Here is a 17,810-nt window from a genome sequence, read left to right on the forward strand (position 1 = left end):
ATAAAAAGGGTATTCTTTCTAGAGCATTACATCTTGATGTTTTTGACCACATTCTTCTCCTACATGCCTCCATTTTCTATTCCTTGGTTCATCCCTCTTTTTCTTTCCAGATGTTAGTCAAATATTCCTCCTCTATGAAATCATAAGTGTTGGCTAGAACCCTTGCTCATCCCCTGCACAAGCTGAGAAACTCTGTCTGCCCTCCTTCCCCCAACCCCACCCACACAGGAAAAACTTCCCCACCCGATTGGAGAGAACTCCTGAGCTGACACATCACTCCTCATCCCCATGTTGCCGGCAACCCACCCATGAGTGCCCACCCAGGGTCTCAGACTTTAACTGTGTATGGACACCATCCCAGCTCCTAGCTGGCACGTCATCACTTGTCACCTAAGCTCTATAAAACCCCTTGCTTTAGTCTGGATGTGTGACTTCACTAAACTCTACCTGTGAGATCGGTTGAACCCACCCAAGAGCTGCCTCCTAATAACTCTGCCTTTATCTACACTTAAGCTGCTCTAATCTGGCCTGTATCTGCATCACTGAGGGGGAGAAAATGTCTGTCAATAAGCAGGAGTGCCCAGTCCTTTTGGACAACATGAAATTGTCACCCCCATCATTGGGTCACATCCATACCTACCTTGAGTTGATGGGGCCTGTGGGCCACAGATTGGACATGGTAGTGTAATTTCCTCTCCCCATCTCTCCGGATCTCCTTCATAGCATGTATCTCACATGCCCTTGATCTTCACCAGACCTATTTGCCTTTCTAACCAAACTACAAGTCCCTTGAGAAAGCGATATTGCTGGATTTGGCGTCTCAGGGCTTGACACTGAATAGGTGCTCGATCAACACGGCTTCTTACTTCGTATGCAGTTGGATTTGCTGTTTCAACAGGAGTATAGGTTTTGTCATCGCCCCTTTTTACTTCCTGCACTGTTTGATAGATGAAAAGTAGGAGCCTGATAAAATGAGTTGCCCAGGGTCTTAGTCTGTGTGGAGCATCATAACACTGAGTGACTTACAAATAAGAGAAAGTTCTTTCTCATCATTCTGAAAGGTAGGCAGCAGATAGATTAGTTGACTGGCGAGGACCTGCTGCTCTCTGTTCATAGATGGTTACATCCAGCTTGTATCTTCAAATAGCAGAAGGGCAGGTAGTGCTTGCGGTCTGTTTTCATAAGATCACAAATGCCATTCACGAGCGTTCCACCCTCATGAAGACACTCCTCCTTCTAACACCCTCACATTTGGAAGCTAGGATTTCAACGTGTGAATTTGGAGGGACAAAGACATTCACATGATAGAAAATAGAAAACACAAGAGGCAGCTAAGGTGACCAGTGGATAGGGCTGCCAGTTAGACAGATTAGGAATTTTAATCCCTTATAGGACCATTGAAAAACACCATGATTTTGAACACTGAAGGCAAATATATATGTTTTGAGAGTCCTTTACTTCTGTCCATAACTGAAAAGATGTCATTTAAGTGAGGTAGCCAGCTGTGCCTGTTGTACACCAGATTTACAGCTGGAGATGATGCTGGGTTATTTTCTGGACATCATTGGTGATGGTGGTGGTGGTGGTGGTGGTAGTGGTGGTGGGTGTGTATAAATAGAGAGCCGGAGAGACACTGGTCCTGAGGCCAACACACCTGGAATCTATTTGTGGGGATCACTGGTGCAGGCCACAGCTTGGGCCATTCATTTATTTCTCACTAAGTGAACATCTGGGATTCAGTTTGGGACGCCAACAAGTTTGGATGGGAACTTGAAGCCATGGTTGGGATGTGGAACTGCTCACCAGAGGAGGGGGTGAGCAGAGTGAGTGAGGTGGGGGGGGTGAGCAGCGCTCTTAAACTATTCAAATTCGATAGCCAGGGGTTGAGAAGTCCATCCCATGCTGGAAAAACACTCAGAAGGGGGAGCAATTTAAGGAAGACCCAATTTCATCGAAGTAATAATACAATCAGAAAAATCCCCCTTTCTCCTTCTTGCCCTGTTCCCTTCCCATCCAATATTTCTAATAATATCCAGGTACTTCCCTTTTCTAGGAATAAAATAATAAGACAAAATTCTTGGACGTGGACCAGGGAGGAAACGCTTCGAGAAAGTAAAACTCTAATTAGTTATAGATGAGATTTGGTCACAGATAATTACTCCGCATTCTTGGGCTCGTGCCTTAGCGGGCTTAAGATCTTTATTTTTCCCTGTTGCTAGGTTTGTAGATATCTCTCTAAATGCCTGGCTAAACACAGAGCCTTAGACCATAATTAACAGATCTTCTGCGGCGAGAGTGTTTAGAACAAAAATGAAGGAGGAGTTTGTCATTCACAAGCTAGGAGTGTTGGAATCTCTGGCTGTCAGGACTTTGCCCAGCACCCCCCCTCTTCTTACTTTGAACTTACTCAGAACAAAAAGAAAAGGCCAATGGGTTCAAACAGGATCATTTGAAGCAGTTCACTTTGAGAAATTTTGTGCTGAGTTGCACCTGCCCTCTCTGACATCAGCCAACTCCAGTACTTCTCTTTCAATTTACATCTGTCAGTTTCCTACCTGTGTGGGTCGAAGGGATTTGAGGCTCCAAGAAAGGGTCTAGAGTAACCCAAAGAGAATTTGGAATCTGTGGTGGCCCATACACATGTCATTATGTTTAGAACCAGCTTTCTTGCGTTGCTTAAGGGATTTTTTTTTAAGTAGAAAAAACATTCTCGTAACTGCTCAAAGTGTTTTCTTCCTACTTTGTAGTAGAAATGACTTGACATTAACCACAGACTGTTCATGGCATGCTTAATGTCTCAGCCGAGCAAGCCTCTGCAGAACAGTGCCAAGGTCCGCAGAATTCTCCATCTCCCTTCCCTGACCCCAGTGTACACATACACACACACACACACACACACACACACACACACATTCATACACTCATAGACACACATATACACATACACTCACACAGACACACACATATACTCACACAGACACACATATGCACACAGACCAACATATACATACACTCACACAGACAGACACACACTCACATAGACACAGACACACATACACACAAACACAGACACACTCACAAAGACACAGGCAGACATACACACACAGACACACATACGTACACTCACACAGACACTTCCACAGACACACACACACACTTGAAAGTTGGGCCTTTTCTCTTCTGCATCTCTGACTGTGTTGTTTAGAACCCTCTCCCTGAGGATGTCCTAACTGGTAAAGAAGCCTGACTCCACCATCTCTCTTCCGGCATTTCCTCTTTACCTCACCTTGCTATACAGCTCAAAAGGCATAGCCTCATTGCCGGTATACAGCTCAAAAGGCATAGCCTCATTGCCTATCCTTCACTGTGCTATTGCCAGCATGCAGTCAAGTATTTTATCCACCTTGTGATTGTGACCCTCTGGGATCTTGGTTGACATCGTCTTCAGGGTTGCTACTAAAATCCTCTGGTTTTCACAGTGAGAAGAGGAAAAGCCAGTTGAGGGGTGCTTGGGCAGAATTGTACCACAATCTGTAGCACTTTCAGGCTTTTTAAGGTTACATTCCTTCTGTGTGATAGGTTAAAGGTTAAATCAGTATTCTTTATGTGTGTCAGGTGAATGATGTATGTCCATGTTCACATGGGTTTGGACACATGCATGGGCAGCTGTGTGCACACATATGTATATATGCAGAATCCAGATGGTTGATGTCTTCCTCAGTTGCTCTCCACATTGGTGTTTTAGACAGAGTTTCTCACTAAACCTGGAACTCATCACTTTGGCTAGGATGGCTGGCCAGTGAGCGCTTTACCTCCCTCGCACCGAGATTCCAGACATGGGACACCTTTGCCTAGCTTTGGTGTGGGCTCTGGGAATCCATACTCAGGTCCGTATGCTTGCACACCAGGGCCTTTCCCGACTGAGCCAACTCTCCAGCCAACCAGCCAGCTAACCAACTGGCCAGCTAACAACATTCCTCCAGCACCTGGGAGCTGCTAGCAATAATTCGATACACTACAGAAACAGTGCCTGCTTTCATGGCATTTACCATTTGATAGTAGAAGACATGGTTACCCCTTTTCCAAGGAAGAGACAAAGACAAAGAAAGGTTAAGTTGTAAGCTTGGCTTAGAATCCAAGTGCTCTCTTCTCTAGATCTGAGACTGAGCATGGTAAGAGCAATCTTAGGAGCCACTCTGGCCAACCCACGATTCTGTGGATCGAAGAACCATGTGTGCAGAAGACCAGAGGGGCGGAGCTAAGATGGTCCAGCTCTCCTAAGCCCCAGCCTCACACTCTGACCAAGACTTCCTGGGCTGGATGCTGCAGGAGTCTAAATGATTCAGAGGCTCTCATCTTGTCCCTGTGCCTCCCCTCTCTCCTCCCTCACCTAACCCAGGTTCCATGGCTGTTGTTGATGCCTTTAAAACACCTTCGACTCCCTGCCCCCGCCCCCACCCCCACCACCCCTTTCCTTGATTATCCTCAAGTGGAAAAACCTGAACCCTGGTTGAATCCAGCCAGCTGCTGTTTGTACTCTTTCAGAAAGGGGACTTTATAGAGCTGAGTAAAACCGTGTATACGGACAGATCAGTTACTCAATCGCTCATCCCAAGTGACCATTCACTGCTCTGTCCCCATCCCCCAGCACCTCCTAGACAAGTGTTTCTAGCTTTCTCTTCTCAGTCGGCATGCACCTCCTTCCCCTCCTCCTCTCTGCTCAGAATCTGGTTTCCTCTTTGCTCTGAGAAAACAGAGTGGCTGAAAGAGACTTTCCGAGGTTCCCAAACCTCTGCTTGTGACTGTCCTCTGACCTCTGTCCTCTCTGCCACTGTCACATGGTCCACACTTGGCTCTGCCACAGGCCATTGCCTTCCCTATGCACTCACTGAATTCTCCTCCTTACCTATATTGAAGTCTCATTTTTACCCCCATGCCACCAAGGTGTGGTGCAATGTGCTTGTAAACTTGGCACTCAGAAAATGAACCATAGGTCATGATCACAAAAAGGGAGGGAGGGGGGGGAGGGAGGGAGGGAGGGGGGAGGGAGGGAGGGAGGGAGGGAGGGAGGGAAGGAAGGAAGGAAAGTAGGAAAGAAAGAAGTCCCTGCGTCGTCTATATCATCAGCTTACCATCTTCTGGATCATTCTTATTCTCATGTAAAAGTGTCACAGCGCCGGGCGGTGGTGGCGCACGCCTTTAATCCCAGCACTTGGGAGGCAGAGGCAGGCGGATTTCTGAGTTCGAGGCCAGCCTGGTCTACCAAGTGAGTTCCAGGACAGCCAGGGCTACACAGAGAAACCCTGTCTCGAAAAACCAAAAAAAAAAAAAAAAAAAAAAAAAGTGTCACAGCACTCACCATTTGAAGAAAACTAACTTAAGGCAGTAGAACTTCTTTCTTGATTCAATTATACCACCTCTTCACCACCATTTCTCATTTCCCAGATAGAAAATGTCTTAATGTTATTTCTTTTCTTTATTTTCTCCTCCTCCTCTGTTTTGAAACCATTCCAGCTAATAGCACATGCCCATCTCTGGAACAAGCTTTGATCTCCAGTCTCCAGTGAGCCCCGTACTGCTAAGACCAGGACCTCCCTCCTCTGTCTCTGGGTCTCCCTCTTCCGTTCTTCCTCCCTTGTGCCCACAACGTTACCTGTTTTTCCTCCTACCACACAGAGGTGGGTTTCCTCATCATCCAGTCTCTGAAGAATGTCCAGATTCCAGCCCTCTTATCATCCTCTACCACGGACACCAAATCACACAGCGTGACCTTAAATGCCTCTCGAACTCTGAGTCTCACCTCAGAAACCCAGATCTGCATCTGTGGTTATCTACAAAGCATCTATATGTAAACAAACACAGGCAGCTATAGCTTAGCATGTTTGAGTCTGCCCCCTGCCCTCCACCCTTCTCTCCTCCACCCTCCTCTCCTCCACCCTCCTCTCCTCCACCCTCCTCTCCTCCAACATCCTCTCCTCCCTATGTCCGGTAAAAGAAATTCCAAAGTATGTAGAATGCACGAGCTTCTTCCCTCTTCTCGGTGCTTCACCTCCACTCCATCGGTATATCTCGTCTTTCTGGCGTTAGGTAATTTCATGGACTTGGCCACTTAATATCTCCACAGCTGCCACCCTAGGGGCAAGGCAAAGGGCATCCCACACTGAGATGAGCAGCCTGTGCGGCACTGTGAGGCAGGACAAGCTGTACCTTGGTAGTTTCTCAGAGGAGATTCAGAGAGGATGCCGCAGCCCAGGAAGCTGTAGAGTGTGTTTGGCCTCATTATGCAATGTGGGCTACAGAAGTCACAGATGGAGGATCTGAGGACCATGATAAAGTGAAGTAACTGCCTAGAATTGATCTCCCTGGCTCTGTGCGTATGCATGCGTGAGTATGTGCGACTGTACCTGTATGTGCGTGTATGTGTCTGTGTGTATGATAGTTTGAATATACCTGACCCATAGGGAGTGGTACTGTTAGGAGGTGTGGCCTTGGAGGTCTCCTCCTATCCTCAGGCTCCTCCCATTACAGAAGAGAGCTTTCTTCTAGCTGCCTGACGATGCCAGTCTCTCCTGGTTACCTTCAGATCAAGATGCAGAACTCTCAGCTCCTTCTCCCACGTCATAGCTGCCTGCGTGTGTGCACATGCATGTGTGCATGAGTGTGTATTTTCACAAGAATGTGTGTATGCACTCTCCCACCCTACCTATATTTTTCTGGACTCTGAACCTTTAACTACTGACGTGTGTGTGCATATGTGTGTGTGTGTGTGTGTGTGTGTGTGTGTGTGTGTGTGTGTGTGGTGTGTTTTGTTTTGTTTATTGGTTGGTTGGTTGGTTGGTTGGTTGGTTGGTTTTTTCGAGACAGGGTTTCTGAGTGTAGTCATAGCTGTTCTGGAACTCACTCTGTGTCAGGCTGGCTTTAAACTCAGTGATCCACCAGCCTCTGCCCTTGGCATTGAAGGTGCGCACCACCACTGTCAAGCTGTTCGTTTCATTTTTCAGGACGGGGTCTTCCCATCTAGCTACACTGGCTGACTCGTGAGTCCCTAAGATCTGCTTAACTTCGCAGCCCCAGTGTGGGGTCATAGGCATAAGCCACCGTGCTTGGCTTGTTACATGGGATCTGGGAAATGGAATTCAGATCTTTATCTCTGTGCGGCAAACATTTTACCCACTGAGCCATCTTCCACAGTGCTCTTGGCTTTAGTCATTCATAAGGCAGCCTGCTAATTGCAGCCTCTTGTTTCATCTGCATTGTTCTGAGCAAAGGTGACGTAGGCCTGAGAGGCAGCACCGCTGTGGCTAAAGTTTCCTGGTGCCTGTCTCATTCGAGAGCCCAAAGGTCTGTAGTGTAACTGCATGATGGGAACCATGCCCCTTTGATCCCCTACCCCTCCTTCCCTCCCCAAATCAAAGTGTTTTGGATGCAGTGGTAGTTGAGCACATGGTGGCAGCAGGGACTACGGTCAGAGGCACGTAGTCTGCATTGATGTGCTTAGCATTTCCCTAACAGCCGTGTAATTGGAGGAAAATTGGTCCAGTATGAGGTGCAGAAAGTCAAAGGGGGTTGTTGTGGGGGTGTGGGGGCTTTGAGCTTATTTTCTCTTTAAGCTAATCTGTGTAAGGAAAGATCTCAAGAAAGCCCCAGAGTTCTTCAGACCTTAACACAGGACACCCACATGGGTACCCAGAGCTCCCTGTAAGAGCTGAGAACCACACAGGGCTGTTCTGAATGGAAAACTCATCAGGTCTGAGAGAAACAAGGATACAATTTCTTAAAAGATGCTCCAGCCTGTGGAACCCTCGGAGTCTTCTGAAACCTAGGAGCAAGACTGGTGACAGGCATGGTCAGTTTCTTAGTCTGCTTTCTGACTCAGTTTCTCCAACTCTTGCTCAGACAGATGAGTCTTGTTCTTGGTTCCCTTTGGGGATTATTGGGGAGCCTCCTGTTACCCAAGTAACAAAGTCATGACAGCAGCGTGACAGAGGGTCCAAGAGCCCTCTGCTTAAGCCTCGTTTATAAAGTATGGGATTTTTATCTAACCTCTCTTGTGCCTCAATGTCTACTTTAAGAGTTGCTCAAAAGACTAAAGAGAAACATCTACACACAGTATCTATCTAGCATAATTCAGTGTGTAGTAAGCACTCTGTCTTGACATTAAAAAAAATAACAGGAAGGGAAGAATGAATGAGTTAAGAAAGGAAAAAAGGACAAGCAATGTTGGTTATTAGGAGAGTCCCCACCAGGTATCCAAAGCTTCCAGTATATTCCCAGCTTCCTTTGGGTCATGTGACTAGTTAAGGCAATTAGGATAGCAGTGGAAGTTTTGTGAGTCACTACAGGGTCAGAGGATTGTGAGCTGCCATGGTCCCTCCTGCCTTCAGTTCCCCTCCTTTCCACGGCTTTCCCCCCTCTTCTGACACAGCGGCTTTGGTGACCATGTTTTCCCCTGTGGCATCATAGAAGAGGAAAGGCGTTCTTTTGAGGGCAGAGTGCTCAGTGTTAGCCCAGGGAGAATGTAGAGCTCGTTTGTTACTGCCTTGCTGACCGATACAGTCATCTGTGATGGAAAAATCAATCCACATTTTTGAGCTCTTAATGATAATAACAGTAGCTGTAACTGCTACCGTTTATTGAGCCCCGGAGAGACTCTGCAAAGCTGTTTGCAGAAGCTAAACCGTTCAGCCCTCTCAGGTATCCTGCTAGAGACATGGTTTGCTATTACATAATAATTGTATTCTTAAAATAATCTCTTTTAAGGTTTTTTTAAGTTCTCATAAACAATTTCAATGTTGAAAAGACTGCTCAGGGGCAGGAAATTCAGTCTACAACAGAGTTAAGTTTTCTATGGAAATCTCAAAAACAAAGGTTTCTAATTGCTCGTAGGTTATTTGGGAGTTGCAAACTAAAAATAACTAATCTTAAAATTTGGCAAAAGCCAAACTAAATGTCATTGAGCACTGTGGATGCCAGTGTTTAGTTAGGTTACTTCTAACCGAGGGAAGTCAATTTTGAATTGGCTCATAGTTGCTATTGTAAGGAAGATCCTTCATCAGTCACCAAAGCTGTCTACAGCCACCACTGTTAAAAAATGAGCCCAAAGGCAAAGAGCACAGTCACTCAACTGAAGTGACCCTGTGTGGAGAGGCTATTGGCCAACAGACTGTCAGGCCTCAAACACAGGGTTGCTCCTGATTGTAAGTGGCAGAAACCATAACCTAGCAGAAGTCAGGCTGTTTATTGAATCCATCAGATAAGGGTAGTTTACATCCTGCATGGAACAGGATAGTAGGCTGGATTTGCTGTGTTTGACAGGTGTCAAGTCATGTATGCTGCGGCAGGCAGCTGAAGGAAGTAACCTCTAATCTGGTCTCCCTAAAGTTTTTTCTTACCACACACAGTGATGCTTGTGAATTTGAGGGGTGCTGGTCTTTTGCTGTCACTTAAGGTTTCCTAACCGGGATTCTTCCCATCCCTCCACTGGGAGCTTCTGTCTTGGAGAACAAGGTAGCATTGATGCTTTCGGTGTAGACAGGAGGGTGTTTCTCCAAGTATCAGCAGACGGAGAATAAACACAGGCTGCTTGTGACTAATCCAAGCAGCCCTGGTGACCTTTTCGGGTCAACACACACTGGCTTGCTCCCTCCAGGGTCTAGCCCAAGACACCTGGACATTCCTCAAGTCTGTATGTAAAGAAAGGGGCCTGCTGGTGTGTGGGTGGTCTTAGAGGTCCCCAACCCAGTCCTATCCCCAGAGAGGTGAATTGGTTAGCCTGTCCCCTTCTCACCTGGTATAGCTGAGTCTGGAAGCTGGGGCTCTGGGAGCCTTTTCTTCACACAAGGTACTCCCCATATCTATCCCAGGAACGTATCTGCTTCCCCAGACTCCCACAAGTGGCCACTCCTGACTTTTGGTTTATGCATCACTTGAACACGCCCTTCATAAAGGTCCCTTGAGAGCCTGGTGCTGTGATGTCTGCCTGTAGGACACAGACTATGTTAGACATATTTCCCATTCTGGGAAGATGAGACTGTATATTAAGCATTGATGTATAATGAAGGGCCTTACTTCCCCATTAGCTACAGGCTACCTGGCTGTTTTACTTTGGGCAAGTGCCTGATCTTTTTTGCAACCACTGTTATCTCTTTTCAGGGACGGTCAGAGTGTTGGCCTCTAGGCATTTCTATGAGTTGAATGCGTGCAAAGTGTTTCAAGTGGAGGTGGACTTGTGTTTTCAGTGTTAGTACTAGGTTTAAGTGGATGAATACACATTTGGGAGATCTCAGTGGTGCAGAAGTTCGGAATGGTAGCACACTCCCCTTCTGTCCCCTTCCCCTCCCTTTTCTCTTCTGCTCACTCTTCGATGACTAGCGATTTTGACGGATACATTACCAGAGCTTGATCTCAGAGGGCCACTTTCACTACCTCCATTGCTACCAATCCCTCCTCCCTCACATTCATTCACAAACCTACCCATTATGCCTGGTGTCTGTCTCTGCGTTGGTGCTTAGTTTTTACTAATGAAGCCCACACTGATTACTCTAGAGCTGTCTTAACTGTCCTCCTTAACTCTGGTGTCACCCCTTCCAAGTCAGAGAGGACGTCTCTACAGGCAGTCCTCTACTGCCACCAGAGAGGACTTCCTCAAATTCTAACCAGATGATCGCTTTCTTGATGATACACTTTCTGTTGCTTATTATTTTACATAAAGGCCACTCCCAATTTCCTCACAAAAGCAGCACAAGATGGCTCCTCACACGGCCCGCAGACTCTGCCATCTACAGGAATGCATATACTCTAAACCTAGAATTCTTTGTCCGTGGCTCCTGAAGAGTCGTCCACTCATCCTTCCAATTGGAACTCGGACTCTCTTTGGGCCACTTGGTTTCACTAGGACTACCTAGCCGGCCCTTCTGCACGTCCCTGTGACACCTCTGCTTACAAGATCATGGTGTCAATGTATACTTTACGTCTGTCTTCCCCAACCATATACAATGCTCTTAAAGAAGAGATTGCATCTCACTCGTCTTTTCAGGCTTTTATTCAAAAAGAACTGGAGAGATGGGAGGATAGAGGGACCAAAGATAGATGATGAATGACCAGGTGACTAGGAGGAGAGCGTAATGGACAGATAGATGGATGGCTACATGGTTGACTGAAATGGATCAATTCAACTGTGGTCAAAGCTTCTGGACATATGTGGCGCGCATGGCTAAATGCAAGGTCTTCAACAACCCCTTTACAAAGGCAGGGCTGCGTTTCTTAAAGCTTCGCAGTTGAAGCTGAAAAACTGTGAGGGCAACTCAGCAACCAATAGGCTTTTGACCTTAATCCAGAGGAAAGCTCAGAGGTGCTTCTGCTCATAGTAAAAAGAGAAGCACATGGATGTGCCTTCCCCTAGCTTGACCTGGCCTTCCTCCTGCTGACCTCATCTGTGCTGGCCTTGCCCAGGTCCGTTGGGCTCTCTGTTCAGCCCACTGTTCATTCTAACTCGAACCATGGCTAGGGATTGCCACTTCCAATGCCAGAGTCACATCAAAAGCAGGTGGCATCAAAGCACCAAGGCCAATAGTCACCATCTGCAACTTTCAGGAGAACAGCTTGTTTCTCTCCATTCCATACTCAGTAACTCCTGTAACTGGCCTCCTTGCTTGAAGTCTGACTTTCAAACCAGGCTAGTGCTCCCACAGAGAGCACAAGCAGAAGACAGACCCTTGTCCAATTGTTTCACCAAGGAAAAGAGGGTAAGACTTAGAGTGATCTGAAAGTATAACATTAAGCTCCTGATATGGAGAACTGGCTCGTGAACCAACCAACCAGTCAGTGGTGGAAAGGCCCTGGGGCTACTGGGATCAGAGCCCAGCCTGGCCGCCAAGAATCCTCATTCAGGGGTTGAGAAGCAGCCGACAAAACACAATTGGCTAAATTTGGTTGTGTTTTTATTTTTGTCCAGCCATAAATACCGGCAAAGAAATGAAAACTATTCCTTCCCTTCCGGGAGCCTCAGAGCCAGGCTGGCTTTATTTTTAGCTGCTAGTCTAGGGCTTTTAGCACACTAAATACCCTGTCCACCACTGTAAGAGGCAGTGGGCTAGACTCTAGGGGCTTTGCCTAGACCGAGAGTTGAGTGTCTGAACTGATTTCTTACCAGATTTTGTGCAATTACGATGACAAGGGTGGTTCCAGACCAACCCAAAGAGAGACTCAGTTCTTGCCCAAAAGGGCTGCCAAGAGAGTCCTTTTCAGGAAGGGCAGTGTACTCAGGGCAGATCAGTGTCTGGATGGGATGGAAGAAGTAGCAACTGTAGATGAAAAGACGCAGAAGAAATGAAGAACAGGAAAGGGCCAGGGCACTTTTATTCTGTGAAGGTTTTGAGAACCCTGGTTCAGGGCCTGAAGCTAAGCTGACTATGACCAGATCTCACTACAGCACCCCTGAGAGATGCTGAGGCCTCCGTCTGGCCTGGATCCTTGGCTTTGAATCTATTATGTAAGAGGCAAGAGGACAACAACAACCCAGCCTTAAGCTCTACTCGGAGAGACTGCTGGGGCAGCTTGCACAGCACTTGGTATGCAGAGCAGAGGGTGGGAGCAGCCTTCTCTAGCTTCATTATCGCCAGGGCCTTCATGTGACATTCAGTATTCCACATGTCCACAGTATTCCAGTTCTTCCTGGAACCAGAGGAGTAGAGTCATTTGCATTTGGAAAACTGAGGCTCAGAGGGCTCAGTAACTTCTCCTTAGCTCTACAGTGAGAATACCGTCCAGACAAACCTAAACCCTCGTTAGTCTCAGTCCTAACATGATGTCTTCTCTGAGACCAGTGACTTCTGTTTGCTATAAAGGGACTTATGACTGACCACATAGGAAATGCTCTAAGCAGGGGACTGGTTTCCCCTGCTTTGAGTTCTCCAGTTTCATGATAAGAGTGTGTAAACAAGATACTAAAAGTGATTTTTTTTTAAATTTAAGCAGAAAGCAATTAATGGATACTGAATGTAGAATGATGTCTACTGGGGCTGTTAGAAGGGAAATCAGGGAGCCGTCTAATGGATAGTATAGTTGTGTGAGACGAAAGTATCCTGGAGATTAGTCATACAGCCAGGAGAATACAGCCCCCCACGACTATGCCCCATACCTCCGAACTGTGTGCTTAGAAACTGAGAAGACAGCTAATTTCATGTTGTATGATTTCACCGTCCTTTTAAAACAATTAGAAATAAGATCCCAAGTATTGGAGTCAGACCATTGTAGAGGCAGGCAGTGGGTTGGTGTGTTTCCTGTCCTACTTCCCAGCCTTTCTGTTCCCTCCTCCTTCTGATCCGAAGCTTCCTCAGCAGCATCCCTGGTCCAACCTCATGTGGCACAGACTTTGTCAGGGCTGAGTTGCATGCTCTGTGAAGGGCATTCATTAGGAGACATCCTAATGCTTCTCTGTCTCACGGTTGGCCCTTTCTGACCTCCTTTGAGTCCCTGGTTCCACCAAAGATTTTGTCTATCGAATGAAAGGAGATAGTAGGTAAGTCTTCCTTCCCAGAGTTGGGTTTTCTTGGAGTGCATGTAGGGGAAGGAGCAGGCTTGGAGTTCATTTTGGAGAAGTTGGGTGTGGATCCTGCTTTTCTCCTCAGTTTGTTTAGCTCTAACATTGGGGTAACAATTGTTCCAGGTTGACTGCATTTTACCTATGAATACTTGCAATACAGAAGAGCATAGAGCTAGCTAGGAATAGGCCCCTCTCTAGGTTCATAGCCTCAAGAAAGCATCCCTCATCAACATCACAACAGGGGTTTGGTCTCCCTTGGTCCTTTCTGAACATTTAGTCTCAGCCTCGCTCAAAAGAAACTTGGGCTGTTTCCTTTGTTTCTAGTTTTAAGTCACTGAGACCACAACACCTGTCATAGGTAAAGAAGGTAAATTTTTTTTTTTAATTTGGCTCTCTCTTTCAGAGAGTTTCAGTCCATCATGTCATGAAAGGCAAGGAGGAGAAGCTCACTTGGTGGAGGACGAAATGTGAAATGAAAGTCATGTGTACCGTGGTAGACCAGAAGGCCAAAGAATATTGGAACCTTCAAAGGCCCTTTCCTAATGATATATTTCTGCCAGCTAGACCCTACCCCTAAAAGTTCCATAGAATCTCTAAATAGCACCAACACTGGAGAACCAAGCATGAGCCTTTGCAGAACATTGCAGATTCAGACCATAACAGCTCTATTGGCAACTACCTCATATGATCTACCTTTACAGGACCGAGTTTTACAGCTCGAGTTTTAGGTACATACTTTGTACCTAGAGCTTGGGACTAGATTCTCTATTAGCTGCAGGGAGGAAAACCCACCACACTGTCACATCCCATAAATATGTCTTAATTGCTTTTAGCTCAGAAGAAAACAAACTTTTAGGTTGAAATGAATGCTTTCAATAGATTTATAGTGTACTTATTTTTATACTTGCACAGATATGTGAACATTTCTCATGGACAAAGCATTTCATAAAAGCCAAAGGGCCAAGGACCCATGAATGTCATGATGCAGCCCTGCTGTGCTCCCAAGAGCCCCCATGACAGAGATTGGTTTTTGAATCCTTCAACCCATAATGATCTGACTTGCCCTCTTTTCTGTTCCTATGGCAACTGCCATCTGCTCTGATCCCCGCCATTATTTAAGACTTGGAACATTTTCTCTGATATTTAATTTATGCCGTGAAAAGCCCAAAAGTGTTATCTGGAGTCCATGGGAAAGAAAGTTGTCACCAATGAGTGATGTCTGTCCCAGACTTGTGACCAAGGAAAGGAGACACAGCCAATGGGCTAGGTTTGACCAATAGGCATTGCTATTTTCAGCCTGACTATAAACTCTGTTATAATGGTCTATGTACTGTCCGTGTGTTGAGCATAACATGTTGAAAGATCTAGAAAGTCTCTTAATGCCTGGGAATGGATTGATTGATCAAAGCAATGTCTGTGTATATACTCTACCCTCTTGTCATCCCTTTGACATCTTTTTCATTCATCCTTTCCTCACCAGACGTCTGAACAAGAACAAGCTCCAGGTCCTTCCAGAATTACTTTTCCAGAGCACACCGAAGCTCACCAGACTGTGAGTAGCATTCACTTGTATTCTCTACCTTGTATCTTGCCTGGCTTTGGTCGCGTGGACATTATGGTTGTTGCCGTGTGTAGCACTTATGCCATATGGAGCTTGGGGGGGGGGCAAAGTCTGACTTCTTGTTCTGTCTATCAGAGTTGGGTGGCTTTATTGATCAGTGAAAACTAGCAATGTGTGGTTATGGATGTTTTTTCCCCTTACAAAGAAGGAGGCGACTCTACTTCCATTGGGCTTACTACATGGAAATTCCCTGTATGGGGATCATATTTGTTGAAAGCTGCCTGTGTGGGTTCTTAGTATCAGTCTGAACTAAGCTCACTGCCTTCTTACCCTTTGCTCACTTCTTCCTATTGGCAGCCCAGGAGCTCTGGGTCTCTAAGTCTATGGTTTGATGAAAATGAAGAAAAGTTGATTTTCACATTATTTTCCAGAAAGGTTTGGGTGGCCATGCTTCTGGATATATATTCATTGTGACAGCCTAAAAGCTTAGGAGGCAGAGGTACAGGCTGTGATAGAGACTGTGACTTGTGGGTTATGGGTGATCTTTGCAAGTGCCACTCATAGAGGGTGAACTTGAAATCCCTCTAGCAGTGGATGACAGGTGAACTGTGCTGCCCAAGGGTCCTCTGAATGCAACAGCACAGTGTCTGACAAGGAGGAGGATTCATAGCCTGACTGAGAAGACACTAGCACTTCTGGGGAGGCTCCCATGTTATGGTCTCCAATCTCCTTCCCCATGGCTGGGTTTAATGCCTACTTATGCAATCAAATAGTGCATGCATACTGGAATAAACTGGAAAATAGGAAACACATGTCACTCTGTGTACTTAAGCTCTGAATTAGGGATACATATTTATGTATGTGCATGTGTATAAACACACATAAAACATACACACAGGCATGCGCATGCACACAAACACACACATACACACACAAACACACACACACACACACACACACACACACACACACAAGCACCATGCATGTAAATGTGTTTTCAAAGGGCAAGAACAATGGGCCTGGGCTGTGTGGTGTTCAGTAGAACAGTGACCCTGTTTGCTTTCTTCAGGACACACCTCTTCTTTGTCCTGGTCTCTTCTTGCAGTCCATAGCCTGTCTTTGGTTTTCTTGTACACCTAGATAGCTGACTTTGCTAAAAGTAAGACAGGAGATGACCTCCCTTTCCATTCCTCCAGTCTACATCCACCTGGATGGGCACATGGCTGGAGGAAATGTGCAGTCTGGTTGCCTAACAGAACTCCAGGAGCAATGGCTCCTCCACAGAACGCCCTGGTTTTTAACATCCCCCTCCTGTGTGCATTGCTACGTATCCTTGTAGCCGTCAATCCCCAGTCTCTAATGGATAACTAAATACTCCCGCTGCTGTGGGAGACTTTTGTATCTAAATAACTATGCACAGCTCCCCCTGTACTTTGGTCATTTCTTACAGTTGTCACTCTTAATACTATGGAAATGATTGTATTTTATGTGTTAGAAATACTGACCAGAAAGGTCTGTGCATGTCCAGTGGACAGATTTTTTTTTCCTAGAACTTCCAATCTGGATGTTGTACTCCACAGAGTAGCACCTAGCAGGCACTCATCTAGTGCTCCCCAAGTAGCCATGTGTCCCCCTCACCCCAGGACTTCTGGTCCCCATCATTCATTCTACCTTTACCAAGTACTGCAGGCATACTCTGCTCATTCCAACATCAAATTCTGGTAGAAGCAGACTCTGGGGGCTGCAGCTGCTGCTGGTGGCTTTGATGGAGTGGAACTTCGATCTGAGGATTCAATTGCTTTAGGTGTCAGCGTGGCTGCTTTCCTATTCACAGATGTCTCCCTAAAACCACCAGGCAATGCCCAGTTTGTGCCAACAGTCCTGAGCCAGACAGCGAGGTTTCAGGTGTTGTTAACCAGTGTCTGGGATGCTAGCTGTGGGGCCCAGGGGCTGGAAAGCACTGAGTTATTTTCTCATTGCCCCGTTCTAACAGAGTTTGGAAAGTCCCTTTCCTTTCTGTGCCTAACTGTCTTCATCAGTAGGCAGTAGCCTCTCCTCCCTTCTCCCAGCCTGTCAGGAGAACTGTGAAGACCCAGAGTGAGGTAATAGTATAACGCAGGCATTCTAGGCTTGAGATGCTAGAAGGTGGAAGGGCCATAACAACTGTAACTCCCTCTATAGCTTTGGTCTTTACAAGCTCAGCTTCAGAACCAGGGGTATATTCGAAGTTGCAGTGAGCATTGAGATAAACTCATACCCAGCTTCTGCCTCAAGCCAGAGAGCTGCAGCTGCGAAGGCAGGAGGAGTGTTCAACTCATTTGGTGATCATTCTTCTGCAAGTCTTTGGCCAGGCACAAAGGTTGGCACAGAAAGGTGCTGAGACAATGATGGCTAACCGAGTAGGTGGATACATGAGTGGTGTGGGCCAAAGGATTCAAACAGATATCTCGGAGAGGTTTGAGTCTTTTATTCACTATTCATCTGTCCATCCATCCAACCGTCATCCATCCATCTAGTACGCTTTCTTTGGTTGCCTATGAAAACATAGCCCTTTGCTCTGGAGACAGAGCAGAAGATATGAAAGATACTTAACTCTCCCTGTGCCTGATCCTGACACATTCGGACTGATTGCCAAGAGCTGAGAGCTAAATTTATATTCATATATATATATATATATATATATATATATATATATATATATATATA

At 46.2% G+C, this 17,810-nt stretch overlaps 1 protein-coding gene across 1 annotated transcript in view; it reads left to right on the forward strand.

The window, feature by feature from the left end:
* Slit3 (slit guidance ligand 3) overlaps positions 1–17,810 on the forward strand; it is a 595,378-nt gene that overhangs the window by 97,642 nt on the left and 479,926 nt on the right. Inside the window, exon 4 of the mRNA XM_028756442.1 lies at positions 15,024–15,095. Within this exon, the coding sequence (XP_028612275.1) occupies positions 15,024–15,095 (72 nt within the window). The remainder of the gene's footprint in view (positions 1–15,023; positions 15,096–17,810) is intronic.

Source organism: Grammomys surdaster, unplaced genomic scaffold, assembly GCF_004785775.1.
Source record: "Grammomys surdaster isolate TR1022 unplaced genomic scaffold, NIH_TR_1.0 126121, whole genome shotgun sequence".
Lineage (NCBI taxonomy): Eukaryota > Metazoa > Chordata > Mammalia > Rodentia > Muridae > Grammomys > Grammomys surdaster.